Raw genomic sequence first — 16621 nt, 5'->3', positions numbered from 1 at the left:
TGGTTAGGGATAAAACACAACACACTCAGTGTGTGTGTGTGTGTTTTAACAATTTCACCCACCTCATGCCATACTTGCCACGCGACCACTCATAAAGTTTGATTTTTAAATGCCACTCCACCGTCTGTGCTCTTGTTATTTATTCAACCGACAGTCACACATTCACAGCAAACCGGGAAATGAGGGCTCTGTATGTTTTTGTACACCCTCATGGCCACACGAACGGAAATACGTTTCCATTTCACCCATTCCCCCCCACATGAGGGCTGTGTTTTGTTTCCGCTTTCTCATGCACACACTTCACTCTGTTTCTCTTTCCCTGGACAGGATGCCCGGCGCCTGCCTACAACAACGTCCTCGCACCGATCGTACCGGCCGTCGTGTCCAAGCCAAGGAGTAGAACGAGCCGCATCACCGGTGGACACTGGTCACGAACATAAAGTCCTCGCTCGGACCGCCGGCTAGAGGGCTGAGTGGCTACACGCAGCTACGGCTCGAACGGCCATAAATAGGTTCGCGGTTCCACTGCACTCGGCAGCACGCTGATTGTGCTGATTTTTTTTTGTAAATAAAAGGTCCAAAAGACGCAATGGGGCGAGCTGAACGCTTGTCCCTTTTAAGGAGACAACATTTTATACGACATACCCGTGTTGAGGTAGTGCGAACACTATCAATACAACAGCAAACAAGCGGATTCTAGAAATTAAGTAAATGCGTAACTCAATGCGTAACGCAGCATGGAAGGTAGGCGAGAGCTTAGCAGCGGACACTAACACTAGAAAGCATAATTACATCATCCCTCTCTAACTATTTATCGTTCGTTTAGTAAGGCTAGCGTGTGTTACGGTTACAGTAGGGACAGGGTGCGATAGATTCATACTTTAAGCGATGATGATGCGAATGCGAGGCTCCGGAAGTAGGAAGAAGCGGTTTTCCGGCTTTGCTTACTTCGGCTAGAGAGGTTCGGTAAACATTAGAAAAAAAGAAGGAAATCTTAATGGATCTACGCCACAAGGAACACTATTTGAATGTGCTGATGGGCCCAAAAAGCAATAAAGTAAACCGTCAATCCCTTTTTTTCGTTCGTCGATTCCACAAACGACCGCGGCGGGACATTATGTGGAAGTGGAAAATTATTTATTTTTATCATTTTCTAACTACTCTATGTGTCTAACGAGCCGACCAAGATTATTGATAAGTGTTAAAAGAAAACAGATTGGAGAGCAACACAAAAAAGAAAGCAACGAGTCGTTGTCGAGCAGAACGATAAGCCAACGACTGTAGCAATGCGTTTGTTAGGTTTAGGCTCCACTATTGAAAGCCTGGTTCAACGACGATTTCGGAGGAGGACAGGGCGGCTTCCTTCGCAGGAAAGAAAGTGCCGACATAAACACACTTACACACACACAAACACACAGACATACTTGGATTGTCGATTGCATGTCGTTGAATGATGCACTTCAATAGTCTGGCGAGGCCTGATTGCGTCTCTTTTAGCTTATTTATTTATTTGCTTTTCAAGCATTCATATTCTTTCCCCCGATCCGATTTTTGGGGTTGGATTACTCAGAGTCAAAATCTAACAAAATATTTTTAAAAAAACAGGCCATTTTTCTAACTACATCGACAAACAGCTGTCTATCTATTGTGAAGATAGTGCACGTTAGAGATTAGAGCGTTAGGCCAATTAGAAGCGAACATTGCGAACTAAACCCGAAATAATAATTTAATATTCTCTCTTCCAATCGTAGCCCGTAGTAGCGTTGGCGGCAGTGTAAAATACAAATTTTAATCAAACTTTCGTTTTTTTTTTATTTTATCACTTCCATATATATCACAACGCATCTGCTGTTCTTTGCCCTAAGCCTTCGCTTCGCCTACGGAAACGAGTAAGCGTGTAAGTACGTCTCGAACGAACAGCTTCCGCTTTGCAATTTTAATCAAACCCAGATCCAGCCGCAACAGTGGTGATCGTGTGTGTTGTTGTTTTTTGCGTACATCCATTTAGCATAGGCAATTCGGGTCGTTCTTATCATGCGCAAGCTGCTCTCGGGGGTGGATACACACCCCCACACACACACATACACGAGTAAGTTAAGAGTTAGACTTTGGATGCTGGAAGCATATACGGCCCACTATTCTGATTTGCGTTGCGCTGCGAATAGCGACGCAGTCGATTGAGTATGCGCCAGCGTAAATTGAGCAATGGCCGATATTTCTCCGCCCGGCTAATATGATTGAGAAGGTCACGGTTTCAGGACGCACAAGAATTATGGACCCTCTTCAAAACAGGTGTGATTGAAAATGTTAGAGATTTTAGTAAAATAAATCTCAAAAAACAAATGAAATACATATGAAATGGGGAGAATTCACAACGATCACAACGAGATGACGGTATTAGCACACACGCTGCATGCGGTCGTAGTGTATGGTAAAGCGGATATAACGTTTAGCGTTTATGGTGCCATTAAGAAATTATTATTAGATGAACTGCAGTTAATTTGCTCGCATCATCGCACGTTGCAGAGGGGTTGGCGCCGAAAATAAGGCAAATAGCTAAGCGGAGCGCCACAACGATAGAGAGGCCGATCTGTTTGAAACTGAGAGCTCAGTGTTTGCTCCGTGGTTAATCTACGTCGTTTTACAGGGTTTCTTAAGCTATGTTTATAGCATGAGCAAATATTTCAAACTGGTAAAGTACATTTCAAGCATATAGTAAAGATTTGTCATCTATAAGCAAACAGAGCAATCAAATCAAATCAAATCAATTAATCACTTGAGCGAATTAATTGACAGTACTTATGCCCTTACTTATCTAGCACAAAACCCGCTTTGCAGCCTTGGGATGTTGAAGAAGCGTTCACTCACGATCTTGTGTCTAGCAGAACTTCGTGCGACAATCGCAGAAGTTTTTGTGACAAAAACGTGTGTACTGCCCGATTTTAATACACTCACGGCATCTTAACACCTCGATTTAAGTTTACCACGTCCTCTCCGTCCTTGTGGACGGTCTAAAAGGCCTTGACGGACTGGGTTTTCCGGATCTACTCCTGCTCATCTCGCTGGAGTCTGTCAGTTAGTACACCGATAAGCTCATCCAGCTCGTCGTTTTAGCTTCTCCTCTATTGTCCTTTCACACCTACTGGGACCACAATTCTGCTGAGCATCTTCTTCTCAAACGCGTCTAAGATGCTTTCCTCAGATTTTAGAGACCATTCAGACAGAGTTCATTAATTCTCAATGGCGTATAAGACTACTAGTACCACAACGATAGGATATAGTACTAGGTTCAACCTTCTCAACAGGTTCTTTGAAATGACCTGCATCCTCAAACTATAGAATGGCTGGTCGATAGCTTTCCTGCGTACAACTCAGATTCCCTGGCAAGCGTATGTGTTGACCTGAGATAGGTGAAATCTTTGACGGCTTAATCTATACGTACATCCGCAATTGATAGTAATCTATTACCCCTATGCGTCTATTTGCCTTAAGCATACTTTTAACTAACTAATCAACTAATCACAATTGAAGATGAAAGTGAAGTCCTTATCTTTTAATTGTAATTCTCAGTTAATTCTCTGGGGAAAGAGTTACTTTACAAAACTCTGGTTAATATTGTTGAATAATTTGATGACACAATACTAATGCTAACTTCATAGAACAGTTGATGCGTCGATCTTGAAAAAAACATATTTGGTTGAAAATTCTCTTGGACAGTGCCGGCGGATTATCAAAATTAATTCTAACTCTAACAAAATAACACAGTATATGGTAAGGTAACTGAAAGCGACGCGCACGGTTGACTTTAGCTTTCGTTTTGCCGACCACTGATCTAAACGATAAACAATACATTCAACCACACACACGCACACAGTTCCTTTCGATTGCCAACTTCTAAAATGAACTAATTTCCCAGAACGTTCACAATTCCTTCCAAAACAGCCACATCGCCTTCCTTCTCTAGCACGTGGCAAACACAGAGCACTCGCCGCTGATGCATCCTACTGCGCAGAAGCCCATCCAGAGCGAGCGTGTATATGTGTAACTGGACTGGCTGCGAAAAACAAACTACCAACGTATCCTCAGTATCAGTATTCCTCGGACGGTCGCCAAGTTCCCAAGCTCTGTGCGTGTACTGCGTCTGCAAAAGCGGGCCCGTCCCCTGGTGTGCGTGTGTCCCTCCTTTGCTCCAGGATGTGCAAGGAAGTGAAGGCTCCTATCGCTGTCGTCGTCCCAGTGCTGTGCTAAATGCGTGTAGCGCATAAAAACATCTAAACGAAACGTCACGGTCCCGTCAATCCGAAGGTGGCGATGGCAATCCTTTAAAAAAGCTACCCACAACCTTTGCTCCTTGATTGGCTGCTAGCTGGTACCGATGGTCCGGATGGTTCTTCGGGCTGCCGGAGCTACTTCCTGCGCTGCGTCCTCTGTGAGCGTACTGTGAAAGCTGCGTACTGTAGGTAGGTAGAAGATGCGTCGAACGGGCAGGGAGGGAGCAAGAGAGCAAGGGGTTTATGCTGCGTTTGTCCTCTGCCGACCATCGACAGTGGATGGAAGTAAAGTGTGATTCTTTAAGCAATTATGCTGAGTTGATGTAACAAAACGCCAATGCAAAGAAGAAGAAGAAGATAGTGTAGTTTGTGTTACAATGTGTTATCAACGCGACGGCAATACTGTTCTAAACAGTGTTTCGTACACTCTCCCTTTACTCCCTTTACAGTAATATTTCCTGTTTTTTTATTTACTTTATGCTGCCATCCCTTCCCCAAATTCCCTCAAAAAAAAAACGCAAAAAACCCCCCTCACAGCTGCGTACGGGCGACAAGCAGTGGAGGGAGCGAAGCCGACTGTGCAAATATAGCGCGAGATCTCGTCGCCTAAGCAGCATCCATGCTCAATAGCGCGGCTCAGTTCATTACAGGCCTTGCTTCGCGTAGGCTTGTGCGAATTCTGTTGGGGCCCGCTGCCGCACAGACGCTCGATGTTTTTGCTGTGACGCGCGCGCTGTGATGATACATGTGTGTGTGAGAGAGTGTGTGTTTGATGCTGCAGCTCTCGCGTTCTAGATGAGGTGCGAAGCTGTTCGTGTTCTCGGCTTGCGTAAAGGTATTTTCCGCAGCATCCAGTGCAGTAAATGATGCTCCACATGTTTGACGCGTGACAACCAGCTGTTGTTCGTTAAACCATTTTCCCACTCAATCCCTCGGAGAAAACAGATGGGGTCACGGAAGGCGGTTAAAAATTGGCGACACTAACGATTGCCTTGTAGCACTCGCAGCAGTGCTCACAGAGTGTGCCGTGCCGTGAGTGATTTATTTATAACATTAAAATTTGCGTCCGTGAAGTTAATTCCTTGCTCACGCTCTGTCCACTTTTTTCCCAGTACTTGTGTAAGCGATTTGCGATTTTTCCCATGCAATTGTAGACGAATACGATTCACCCGATCAACGTCAACAAGAGAGCGTGCTGCTGTGACGCTTCTCCGTTGGTGCGTATGGTTCAACGCGCAGCGAGATGTGCTGTGGCATCTCTGTTGGGTTGGCGTATGTCGAGATAACGTCCTGCGAGAGTCTGTAATGAGCGTTTAATCACGAAAGACGTCTCGCGTGTGTGTGTGCCCTCAGTGCCGAGATAGCACGACCGACGGAACAAGTCAGTGGCAGGAAGACGCAGTTTGTTATGGTTTGGTGACCCAGGATATAGCGTGACCCGGGCGTATTTAGTGTCCCTCTCAGTAAATTGTCCTTTGTGAGGTGTTCGTGTAGTATCAATCAGTGTGTCCGGTGTGTAGACAGATTTAATGCCATGTGGGGTAGCTTGGGAGGCAACTGTCCGTGGCAAAATGTGAAAAGGTCAATATAACAAACGGTTTGTCGGCAGTCTCGACCACCTTAATGGCCCGTGTTCATCAAAAATGCATACAATGCCGGTTGTTCTCACCCACCGAAAGAGTGTTAAGCACGAGTTGAGGTTCTTCAACGGTTATCGGTGTTTAGGAATTAAGGTTCGTGTCGGGTATCATAAACGGATCTAGCGACTACTTTCATCGGATAAACATTGGAAGATTATCACGCTTTTATTCGATCATATCGAATGTGTGTCATCAAGTGTCATGGAAAAAGTTATCATCCGGCATTAGACGTTATAATGGACGCGATAAGAGAGAGGCCAATCGTAGACATGTCCTACAAAGCGTGTTGGCCTAAAACCAGTAATCCAACACACCACATGCTGAGTAAACAATCATTAACATACCCGTGTGAATGATGGGTTCGTTTTTTAGGTGGTTTGTCAAAGTTGAGTGAGTAACGTATATAGCGTTGTCATGACAAAACCTGACCATATACAGAGAATGGCTTACGTGTGAACTCTCCACAGGGTTTGTATAGGAACAGAACATACATTAGTCGCGTCTGTTTGCAGAACGAGCAGAATTAGCTGTAATGGATGAATATCTCTGATCATTACAGTTGCTTGAAAGATCACCATTTGCAAAAGAAAAAAAGAAATAATTAAAATAATGGGATTCAGAAATAATCACCCAGACCTGACAAATGTTTGCCAAACCACCCAATGGGTTTGCAATTAAAAACTCATAACCGAAATGTGACCGAATGATTGACGTTTTCGGTTGGCAGCGGTTTTTAACATGCATCTGAGGATTTTAAATTACCCAAGTGATCATACAGCTCGATACGGTGATTATGTTAAGCAGAGCCCTTGACTAAACGCAGATTTTTGTAGTGTAATAATAGATTTAGTATTACACCCTCGTGTGATGCAGCTGAACTCGGCTGCATAGTTGAAGGTTGTGTCAGAGGTGTGTTTTGAACCAATATGTAGAATCACAAACTAGTTTATCAGACATAGCAACTGCTTGCGAACGCCACTCTTCATGCTCGAGTGCACTTCAGTAAGTAATTGCTAATCCCTGCCCTTTCTGGTATAAATACTATCATTCATTCAATCAAAACGGTGACTAAGTCTAGACAGTCTATCTTCTGTTCGGTGACGATTTGACGAAAGCCCTTCGTGCTTGATCGTTAACTGTACCGTTCTAGTGACGTGCTACGGGCAACTATCCTCAACTGATGTACAGTCTGTTCTCAGCTAAAATCGTATCGTAGTAACAAGCATTAGTTTTCCTGCTTTGCTCCTTAACAAATTTGTCCTGTTCCTTGCTAATGTTCCTTGGGATTTATTCCATGGTTACTGGAATAGTTTATCCACACAGTAAAATAGTATTGAGTCCTACGAAGTATAGAGTACACTCGGTTCTCATTCAAGATTTGAGCCTGTTTCGAGCAATGTTTTAAGGATGAACAAGTCGACTTATACTACGGAACCAGCAATCACGGAATATCAGGGTTTAACTACGTGTTCAATTTTTTTATAGAAGATACACAAATATAAAGCAATGTTCTTAAAGGAATAATGTCTCATCATCATCATCCTTAATAGCTCAATAGAGCACCGGAGACATATCATTGAGTAGCTTCGCTGTATTGCCTCCGTAAGGCATAAAATCCTCACCAGGATAGCTCAATAATAAGGACACGAACACGAGTGCTTTAGCATGCACTATCGGTGACGTCAGCCGCTGCCGGTATTAGTCATCCGGCGTTGTTAATCAAACAGTGTCGTCTACCAATACCCACAGACACACACACACACACACAAGGACACACTAAAACTGCTTATTCCTTCCATTGCATCGTTCGACGTTGGTTCGATTTTCGCCAGCCAGCCTTCCCGCTAAACTTGTTGGTGTTGAATGGGTCGGCAATTACTCAACCTATCGGTGGAAAAGGAAACTGTCCACAAGCGAGAGAGAAAGTGGAGGAAGATAGAGAGGCCCTTTAGTGAACGCTGTAAAGGGTTCCCGTAATAGGGCACGGAATTATTGATGCATTGTGCCACGTCGTTAGTTGGGTTTTGAATAGATTTTCCGGTCCTGGCGGGGGGAGGAGGGATACTGAAGGACCTGCAGGCTGCTTGGTAAGCAAGTTCACGGTGTCACCCAGCTCTGCCGACCCATGGTTGATCCCAGCCATACACCGGTCGTTGGCTTTCGTGGCTTTTATGCTGTCCCGCTTTCGGCATGGCACGGGGCTATAGTGTTGTGCAGTTGCACTTTCCATGAAGTTTGCTCTGCGGAAGAAAAGTGATACGAGCACCACTGGGGAGGGAAGGCAGAAGGATTATTATAAAGCCCTGATCCCCATCACACAAGCAGCCGGGGTAGCCATAGCCAAAATGGGATGAATTATTAACGAGCTTAAAGTTGGTCCCACAAGACAGTCGTTCGATTGAATTCTGTCCCGGCAAGGGTGTGGGAACTGAGTGAGTCTGTTTAGTTTGGCAAGCTTTGTTGGTGGTGATTAAATTCTTAATAATGTTTTGATTAAATATTAAAGGCAGCCACGGTGCTTGGAATAGCAAAGCGAAAAATAGCAACAATTCTCAACGCAACTGTGCACTTTGCGCTCGATTCAGACGCACCAACCCACCCACCCGCCCTGCTGGGAAGCTGGGAAAATAATATGCATTGTGCACTAAACGATTGCCAAGTAGAGCGCATACAGCAGAGGGGCGTAAAAATAGATGCAGCTGCATTCGCCGCTCACGGAAGCGACATAGAACAGCGGCCAGTCTATTCAAGGGCTGAGAACAGATCAGGAAGGTTTAGAATGTTTCGTCTTAAATTACGCCCAGTCGGCGTGTCGTGTTGACGATCGTGATCATATCTTGGTGCTTGATCGCGCGCGCGCACGCGTCTCCCGGACCAAATCGGGCCACTGGAATACGCTTGATTGCATCTCCGGGCCACAATTCCGGTCAGTAGTGGCAATAAAAACAGGCAAGGCTGTCCATTGTGCAACGAATGGAATTTAATCGCATCATCAAAAACCTAGGGATTTGGCGAGATCCAGCGGTAGTAATTATCGAGATTCTCACCAGCACGAGGAGTTGTTTACAATGTTCGCCAATCTCCACCACCGGCGGAGGAAGTTGGGGCAAACGTGTTTTAATGACCATAACCTTTGTGACCTCCCGAAACCGGATAAATTCGCAATGTAGCGAACTAAACACTATGTTAGGGAGAGAGACCTTGATGGTGTCAACAAAAAAGGCAAACGATCACTCACCGTTGGGGATTGTCTAGATTCTTGTGATATTTTGCCAAGATTCGCACACGTTCATCAACCGGAGGGCATTGGTGATTGGTGGCCTTGAGGGTCGTCGTGTGAATATCTGGCCAACAAAAAATCCCCCAATCATGACATCAGACATAAGACATGCGCTCCTTTTGCCACATGCCCTGATGTTTGAATCGTGTTAATCGTTCCGAAGACTTATCGTTGGTGGGAAAGACCGTTTAAAAAAAATCTTTCCGACCAATCTCAAGAGCTCCAACAAGAGGGGCACTCTAATCACCGGCTCCGGGGATGAGGCGAATGGGAAACTAACGAAGTGAAGCATTTGAAATGATTATTTGTTATATTTTTTGTGATAGGGCAATCGTTCTGTAGCTTTTTATGTTATTTCTGTCTCAAATGACTTATGATGAGTGTACCAAAAAAATCGGGAACCCCTCGATTGTGTTTGATTTCCAGGGGTCAGTTTAATTAAATGCTTGAATACCTACAAGATGAACGAGCGAGCTGATGTGAGATCATCACTGTGTTGTTGCCCCCTTAGATAGAGGAAAGGGTTAGAGATTCCACTTTGCTACTAGGATGAGTAATTCAGTGTTTGCGGTGTGATCCATTCCACTTCCTCTCCTTTCCAGCAATGAGCATCCGCTATGAAACCATCGGTGTTACAGACACTGCTCGAGCCGGCGACCACCGCACTGGCGGTGCTCAGTAGAAAGCAACAGCATCATCACAGACCATCGCCAACCTGCACCAACAATCGGCGCGATGCTGGCGGCGGTGGCCGAGTGGCCGGCGGGCTGCTGCACCCGGTGGATCGGTGCGGCCGGGCGCCAGTACTCGCCATCGGGCTGCTGTTTTGCGTCACCGTGTACCTGTACTTCATGACTGGGACCGATGTGACCCAGATGATCGTGACCATACCGGCGGACGATGCGGACCTACCCGGACCAAAAGGTAAGAATCTTGGGGGGGGTGAAAAAAGGGAGAAGGGGGAGTAAAGAGATAGCAGGGGACACACGATCAATCGGTTCGGTTGTTTGTGTGGTGGTGCAGTGTGTGATAGGTGTGCATGGTTGCCTGTTTTGCATGGTTTTATTTATGAGTGTGTGTGTGTGTTCGTTTTTGTTTGTTTTGGGTTGTGATTGATAAGACAGTTAAATGAAATTAATTTGAAAAATGCTTATCAACACTCGTACTGTAGCTTTAAAACATTAATTTATAATTATTCCTTAGCAGTGTTTGTATGAGTATATGTAGTAGTGATTGGATTATCATTTCGGTTTACGATGTTGTGTTTGTTCTCAAGTTATCTGGGTGATTTAAAATCGTGTTACGACCAATTGGAATAGATTTGTTCCATACAGAAACAAAAATATATAAAAAATATAAAATTAATTTTGTATAAAATTAAATCCAACAAAGCATTAAATTGTATTCTGTTTACTTCAATAAATAAATAAATAAAAAGGCTTCAGTTTGAGTAGTAGAGATCTGTATGCTTAAGTCTGCTGTTTTGATATTACAACACTCATCCATACACACATACACACCTTTTATTAGAATTGTTTTCAGTTCCCCTTTTCTTCTGATAGCTAGTTTCTCTATCTTTTTAATTAATTGAGCAAACACTCAACCTGCACTTGATCCACCCAACCCTCCACCCTAGTGCACACAGACACACACACGCTGCCTTCTTCCACGATGCCGAAAGCTAGTCCCCACAGCGGCAACGCGCAAAGAGCTCGATTGGTTGTTTAATTCTGTCTTTTTTATCTCCCATTTTTATTCTTCTCCCCCCCCCCTCCCTCTTCGCTCTCGGTTTTGTTTGCTAAATTGTTCTTCACCATCCCCTTCACCTTCCCCGTTTCGCGTCGGTACAATATCACGTACACATATTATTATGGTGCAATCAAAACCAAATTATGCAATTTTCAAAACGCCCCGTACTGCTCCCTTTTTCTATCGCTCTCCTTCTCTCTCTCTCTCTCTATCTCTTTACGTATATACGACACCTTGAATTTTTCTGTGTATGTTGTGTGTATTTTTTTGGTGTAAAATGTATAATTTTGTATCGGTGCAAACACACACACATACATACATTCTCACCAACACAAAACTTCTTGTATCTTTTTTGCACATTTCAAATATAACACCGTTCCCCCTCGCCGTGAGAATTGCCTTTTTAATGTAAAAACATTAACATTGCACGCCAAAACTCACACGTTTTCGTTGATGTATGTTAAACCAACAAATACTGTAATCAAAAATAATTTCTTAAAAACACCAAAAACAACACCCCCTGGGGCCTTTTTTTGTTTTGTGTGCGTTTGTTTTTTCGTTTAAAAATTGGCAAATGTGTTTGTTTCGTTAAAACAAAACCCATTAAAAAAAATCCCTAACCGTTTAACGTGCACTAAACCGTAACACGTAACTCCCTGCCACTACCACCCCCCCCCCCCCTCCCTCCCTTGCCCTTCGTAACGATGTTGAACGTTGAAAAAGATCAAATTGCAACAAAATGCACCAATAACAACGAGCCTGATGCTGCTGCACTCGCGAGCGCAGACGAACTGCAACTCACCTTCAATCGAATTGTTCCGATCGTTCCCCAAACCAATGCCTCCACTACTACCACCATCATCACCACTACCGCCACCACCACCAACACCACTACCACCAACAACATTGTCCCTGCGATCAACAACAACACCATCACCTCCACCGGTGCGATACCGACCGATCCGTACGCTCCAGTGCCGAAGGGCTTTATCGTGTGGGGACCGGGCTGCCAGATCATGGACCTGAACCCGGTAGCTAAGGACGTGATGCGGCTGTTCAGCAAGGAGCGGTTCGTGCCGTGCAGCCCGAAGCAACCGCTCACGTCGATCGAGCAGCACTTTGACAACGACACGGTGCTGGTGCGGTACCACCGGGACCAGCTGGACGCGTTCATGCCGCACTACATGCGGTACGTCCGGTGCTGCTACCAGAGCATCGAGCGGGCCGGCACGAAGGATAAGGCTGATAAGAATTTCTGGTAAGGAATGGGTGAGATTTAAGGGCGCTTGCCTTGCTAAGCTAATAATTTCTTGCTTCTCCAAAATGTTTTCGTAGGGTGGGAGAGTGTGTCCCGTTCAACGAATCGTTCCTATTGCCACCGTCGGTACGGAACGGTGTGCTGGTACGCTGCAAGGCCGGTGTGTCCGAGTCGAGCAAGTCGAAGAAGGCGATCTACACCAACGTGCACGCACTGATCCGGCCGCAGCCGAGCGTGCGCGAGCGTATGGACAAGTTCCGGGGGCGGACGGAGAAGCGACCGCTCAGCGTGCTGATGATCGGCATCGACAGCATATCGCGGCTCAATCTCATCCGTGCGATGCCCCACACGGCCCAGCATCTGTACGATACGGGCTGGTTTGAGCTGAAGGGATACAATAAGGTACGGTGAGGTCTATGATGGGGATGGGTCAAGTAGACAAAAACTCTGGAGTCGACTGCGATCCGACTCCGATAGTTTCGGTACCAACTCCGGAATTGATCAGAGTCGGAGTCGTCCGGAGTCGGCCTCCGAAACAAAGGACTGTACTCGAACAACTCCGGATAACTCCAGACGATTCCGGAATCCGACTCTGGACTACTCCGGATTACTCCGGACTGCTCCGGACGACTCCGGACGGAGCTCTCCATACGACTCCGGACGTCTCCCTACAACTTGGTCGCCTCCGACTCCAAACGACTCTGGGCAACTCCGGATAACTCTGGATGACTCAGGACGACTTCGAACGACTCCGAACAACTCCTGACGACCCTGAATGACTCCGACCCAGACGATTATGACTCTGAATGACTTCGGATGATTTCGGACAACTCCGGACGGCTCCAGATGACTCCGAACGATTCCGGGCGGAGCTCTCCATACGACTCCGGACGACTCCGGACGACTCCGGACGTCTCCCTACAACTTGGTCGTCTCCGACTCCAAACGACTCTGGGCAACTCCGGATGACTCTGGATGACTCAGGACGACTTCGAACGACTCCGAACAACTCCTGATGACCCTGAATGACTCCGAGCCAGACGACTATGACTTCGAATGACTTCGGATGACTTCGGACAACTCCGGACGGCTCCAGATGACTCCGAACGACTCCGGGCGGAGCTCTCCATATGACTCCGGACGACTCCGGACGTCTCCCTACAACTCGGTCGTCTCCGACTACAAACGACACTGGGCAACTCCGGATGACTCTGGATGACTCAGGACGACTTCGGACGACTCAGACTTGATGACTCCGACCCAGACGACTATGACTCCGAATGACTTCGGATGACTCCGGACAACTCCGGACGGCTCCGGACGACTCCGAACGAATCCGGACGACTCAGATCTAGATGACTACGACTCCGAACGACTTCGATTCCAAGCAGAAATAGTGGTTCCCATATTGCCGGAGTCCAAACCAAACTAACAATAGGTTGTGCGCTGTAGAGATCGCATCAATAGTCTAGAAGAACATTACGATCCCTGACTGACCGAACTCTTTTGTTTTTGCTTCAGATTGACGACAACACTTACCCAAACCTGATGGCGATCCTGACCGGGTACAACAACTCGCTCGCCTACTCGATCTGCAACCCGAAGAAGGTCGGCCAGCTCGAGGAGTGCCCGTTCATGTGGAAGTACTTCGCGGACAGTGGGTACGCGACGGCCTACGCCGAGGACGAGGCCGGCATCAACACGTTCAACTACCACAAGTACGGGTTTGTGGCGCAACCGACCGACCACTACTTCCGCCCGGTAGCGCTCGCGGCCGAGAAGAACCTCTCGAAGAAGATGAAAAACTCGCTCACCTTCTGTCTCGGGTATCAGAACTACGCCGACCACATCTACCAGTACGCGCTGGACTTTGCGTCGCAGTACCGGACCGAACCGTACTTTGGGCTGTTCTGGACGAACACGTTCAGCCACAACGACATTAGCGATCCGTCCTCGATGGATCTGCGCATGAAGTACTACCTGGAGGAGCTGGACGAGCGGGGCATTCTGAACAGCAGCATGGTGGTGTTTTTCAGCGATCACGGGCTACGGTTCGGCCCCGTTCGTATGCTGCTGACGGGGTGGCTCGAGGAACGGCTGCCGTTTAACTTCATCTGGCTGCCGGAATGGTTCCGCGAGGAGCATCCCGAAATAGTGCAAGCGCTCAAGATCAATCGCAATCGGCTAACGAACCCGTACGATTTGCACGCCACACTGAAGCACGTGCTGGAGCTGTCCGGGCGGATCGACAATCTGCCCGGTCCGCTCAGCTGCCCCAACTGCCAGAGCATTTTCGCGGAGGTACCGTGGAATCGGTCTTGCGAGGAGACGGCCATCGAATCGCACTGGTGCACCTGCGCCAACTTCCAGCCGATCGATAAGCGTTCGCCCATGGTGCAGCGGGCGATCGCGTTCGTGATTGATTATGTGAATCGCGATCTGGAGGAGCATCGTAACAGCACGACGGTGAACTATGCGTGCGCTAAGCTAGCGGTTGGGTCGATCACGCTCGCTAAGATGGCACATGAACCGAAGGGCCGGCTGCCGTACCGGGACTATTTGTTGATCTTTGACGGTAAGCCGGGCGGTGGGAAGTTTGAGTCGACGGTGCGACACTATCAGGAGCGGGACGCGTTCGAAATCACTGGGTCGATCAGTCGGCTGAACGAGTACGCCAGCCAGAGCGAGTGTATGCATATAGACTACCTGCGCAAGTACTGCTACTGCCAGCGAACGAAGCTGTTCTGAGTGAGGTCTGCGGACGTTTGGTGCTTTTGAAGCTGGAGCGATCTCGGGAAGTTAAAATGACAGTAAAGATAGACACGGTGCTTGCCGGGCAACCCATATTTGGGAAAAAGGGTTTTTTTTTGTAGTAACGTAGATATTAGTAATTTTTATCGCGGCCTAAACTAGCTGGAATATGCCATCCTACTGGGGGCATTTCCTTTTTTCAAACGGCTTATAAAGCTCTTCTCCTAAACCATTCCAATTCATTTTAGATATGGACCTATCCTGTGCTTTATGTTGTGAAATTTAATTATTTGTGTTCAAATCTTCTAGCTTACTCCTATTTCGGGGGATGAAGAGTCTCATTGAACTCATCGCTTGAACTCTCTAGACATTATCGTTAGCAGAACTACTGTAAAGAAAACGAACCTAGAATCTAACGAACTTCACCATCACAGCAAAAAAAAAAGATGAATCAGACGTTCCTTTTAGATCAGGACAAGCTGATCTACTAAAGCTGTTGTAAAACTGTGCCAAGATGGGTGATTGGGAAATGGGCAATAGGAGAACTTTAGTGAAGCATTGTGTAGGGTTTAGGCAAATGTAGCATCGTGATCGAGATAGAGAGTGTAACAGTAGCAAAGCAGAAAAATAGTGAATAATCAAAATACAGGCAACGAGTGTAAAGCACTATTGCAAACGAATTGAATTCGTAGTGAGGTAGCGCGGTGTAGTGATCGGATTGGAGTTACAGTGGAGTCGCTGTGTCTCTCCAACATTGGTAAATTACAAGAAACCCAAGCGACAAACGCGCGCTAGTGAGCAGCATTGATTATATTCCGACACCTTCATTGTTACTATGAGAAGAGAAAGAGAGCAATCTTTCTTTTTTTTTATTTACTAAACGATCAAAAGCATGATCGTAAGCATCAGTAACCTTGATTTTTGCGTGGACCAACAGCATGCTAGTAGCGCACGAATGGGGGCTGTAATGTTGGGGAAGGGTAGCAACGAACGTGAACTTGCATCGAAAGAAAGGAATGCGGGAGTCTATTTTTACTCACCTGTGGGGTAGATATCATAAGGCTTGGCCCCATCATAATGTTGTGAACTAGAAGTTATAGAACCTTTTAGGAATTTGAGGGCAAAATTTATACATTCATTGCATTGAGATAGTTGATTAAGACAAGCGCGCGGGACCGTTCAGATACGCTTTCAGCCGTTGAATCAATAGTGACTAAGAGACGGACAGAGACCAGGAATCGCACAAGACAACAGAAGAACTACCGCGGACGGGACACGCATACACAAACCTAATGAGAAAGAGTGCTAGTGATTACCTTTAGAAGAAGAAGAAAAACCGATAGAGAACCCGTAAGATTTGGAACATTAATGTCGACTCCTGCCTTTCGAAGGGCATGAGACCATGTTTTGTAAATAATTTAAAACAAAAATCCGATAAAATAATCCAATCCTCCCCTCCCTCTCCATACCGTGATTAGAAACAAATATACAACGTTAGACGCAAATCAAACAAAACACAAAAGGGGGAGCAACACGCAGATCAGATGAAATACACTATTTTACTTTTTGTTATTTACGAAGTAGTGGAATTATTAAGTGCAGAACAGCGAGTTAAAATAAATGGATTTAGAAGAATCAAGTGCGAACAAACGAGGATCGTGTGCGCGTTTTA

The 16621-nt window shown here is 46.2% G+C and overlaps 2 protein-coding genes across 7 annotated transcripts in view; both read left to right on the top strand.

The window, feature by feature from the left end:
- LOC120948156 (uncharacterized) overlaps positions 1 to 889 on the top strand; it is a 44641-nt gene extending 43752 nt beyond the window's left edge. Inside the window, exon 7 of the mRNA XM_049606906.1 lies at positions 328 to 889. Coding sequence (XP_049462863.1) covers positions 328 to 440 — 113 coding nt within the window. The 3' untranslated portion in view covers positions 441 to 889. The remainder of the gene's footprint in view (positions 1 to 327) is intronic.
- Positions 890 to 3913: 3024 nt separating this feature from the next.
- Positions 3914 to 16602, top strand: LOC120948157 (uncharacterized). 6 transcript variants are annotated; one of them, XM_040364193.2, is made up of 5 exons: positions 3914 to 4460; positions 9794 to 10115; positions 11664 to 12198; positions 12276 to 12600; positions 13720 to 16602. In XM_040364193.2, the coding sequence occupies exons 2-5, from the start codon at positions 9809 to 9811 to the stop codon at positions 14944 to 14946; spliced, it is 2394 nt and encodes a 797-aa protein (XP_040220127.2). In that variant the 5' UTR covers positions 3914 to 4460; positions 9794 to 9808; the 3' UTR covers positions 14947 to 16602. The 6 variants fall into 6 exon arrangements, with proteins under 6 accessions (XP_040220127.2, XP_049462865.1, XP_040220128.2 ...); XM_049606908.1 differs by lacking the exon at positions 3914 to 4460 and adding an exon at positions 4896 to 5071; XM_040364194.2 differs by lacking the exon at positions 3914 to 4460 and adding an exon at positions 4897 to 5106.
- Positions 16603 to 16621: the final 19 nt, after the last annotated feature.

This window comes from Anopheles coluzzii, chromosome 2, assembly GCF_943734685.1.
Source record: "Anopheles coluzzii chromosome 2, AcolN3, whole genome shotgun sequence".
In the NCBI taxonomy this organism is placed as follows: Eukaryota; Metazoa; Arthropoda; class Insecta; order Diptera; family Culicidae; genus Anopheles; species Anopheles coluzzii.
This window is presented reverse-complemented; position numbering and strand designations above follow the sequence as displayed.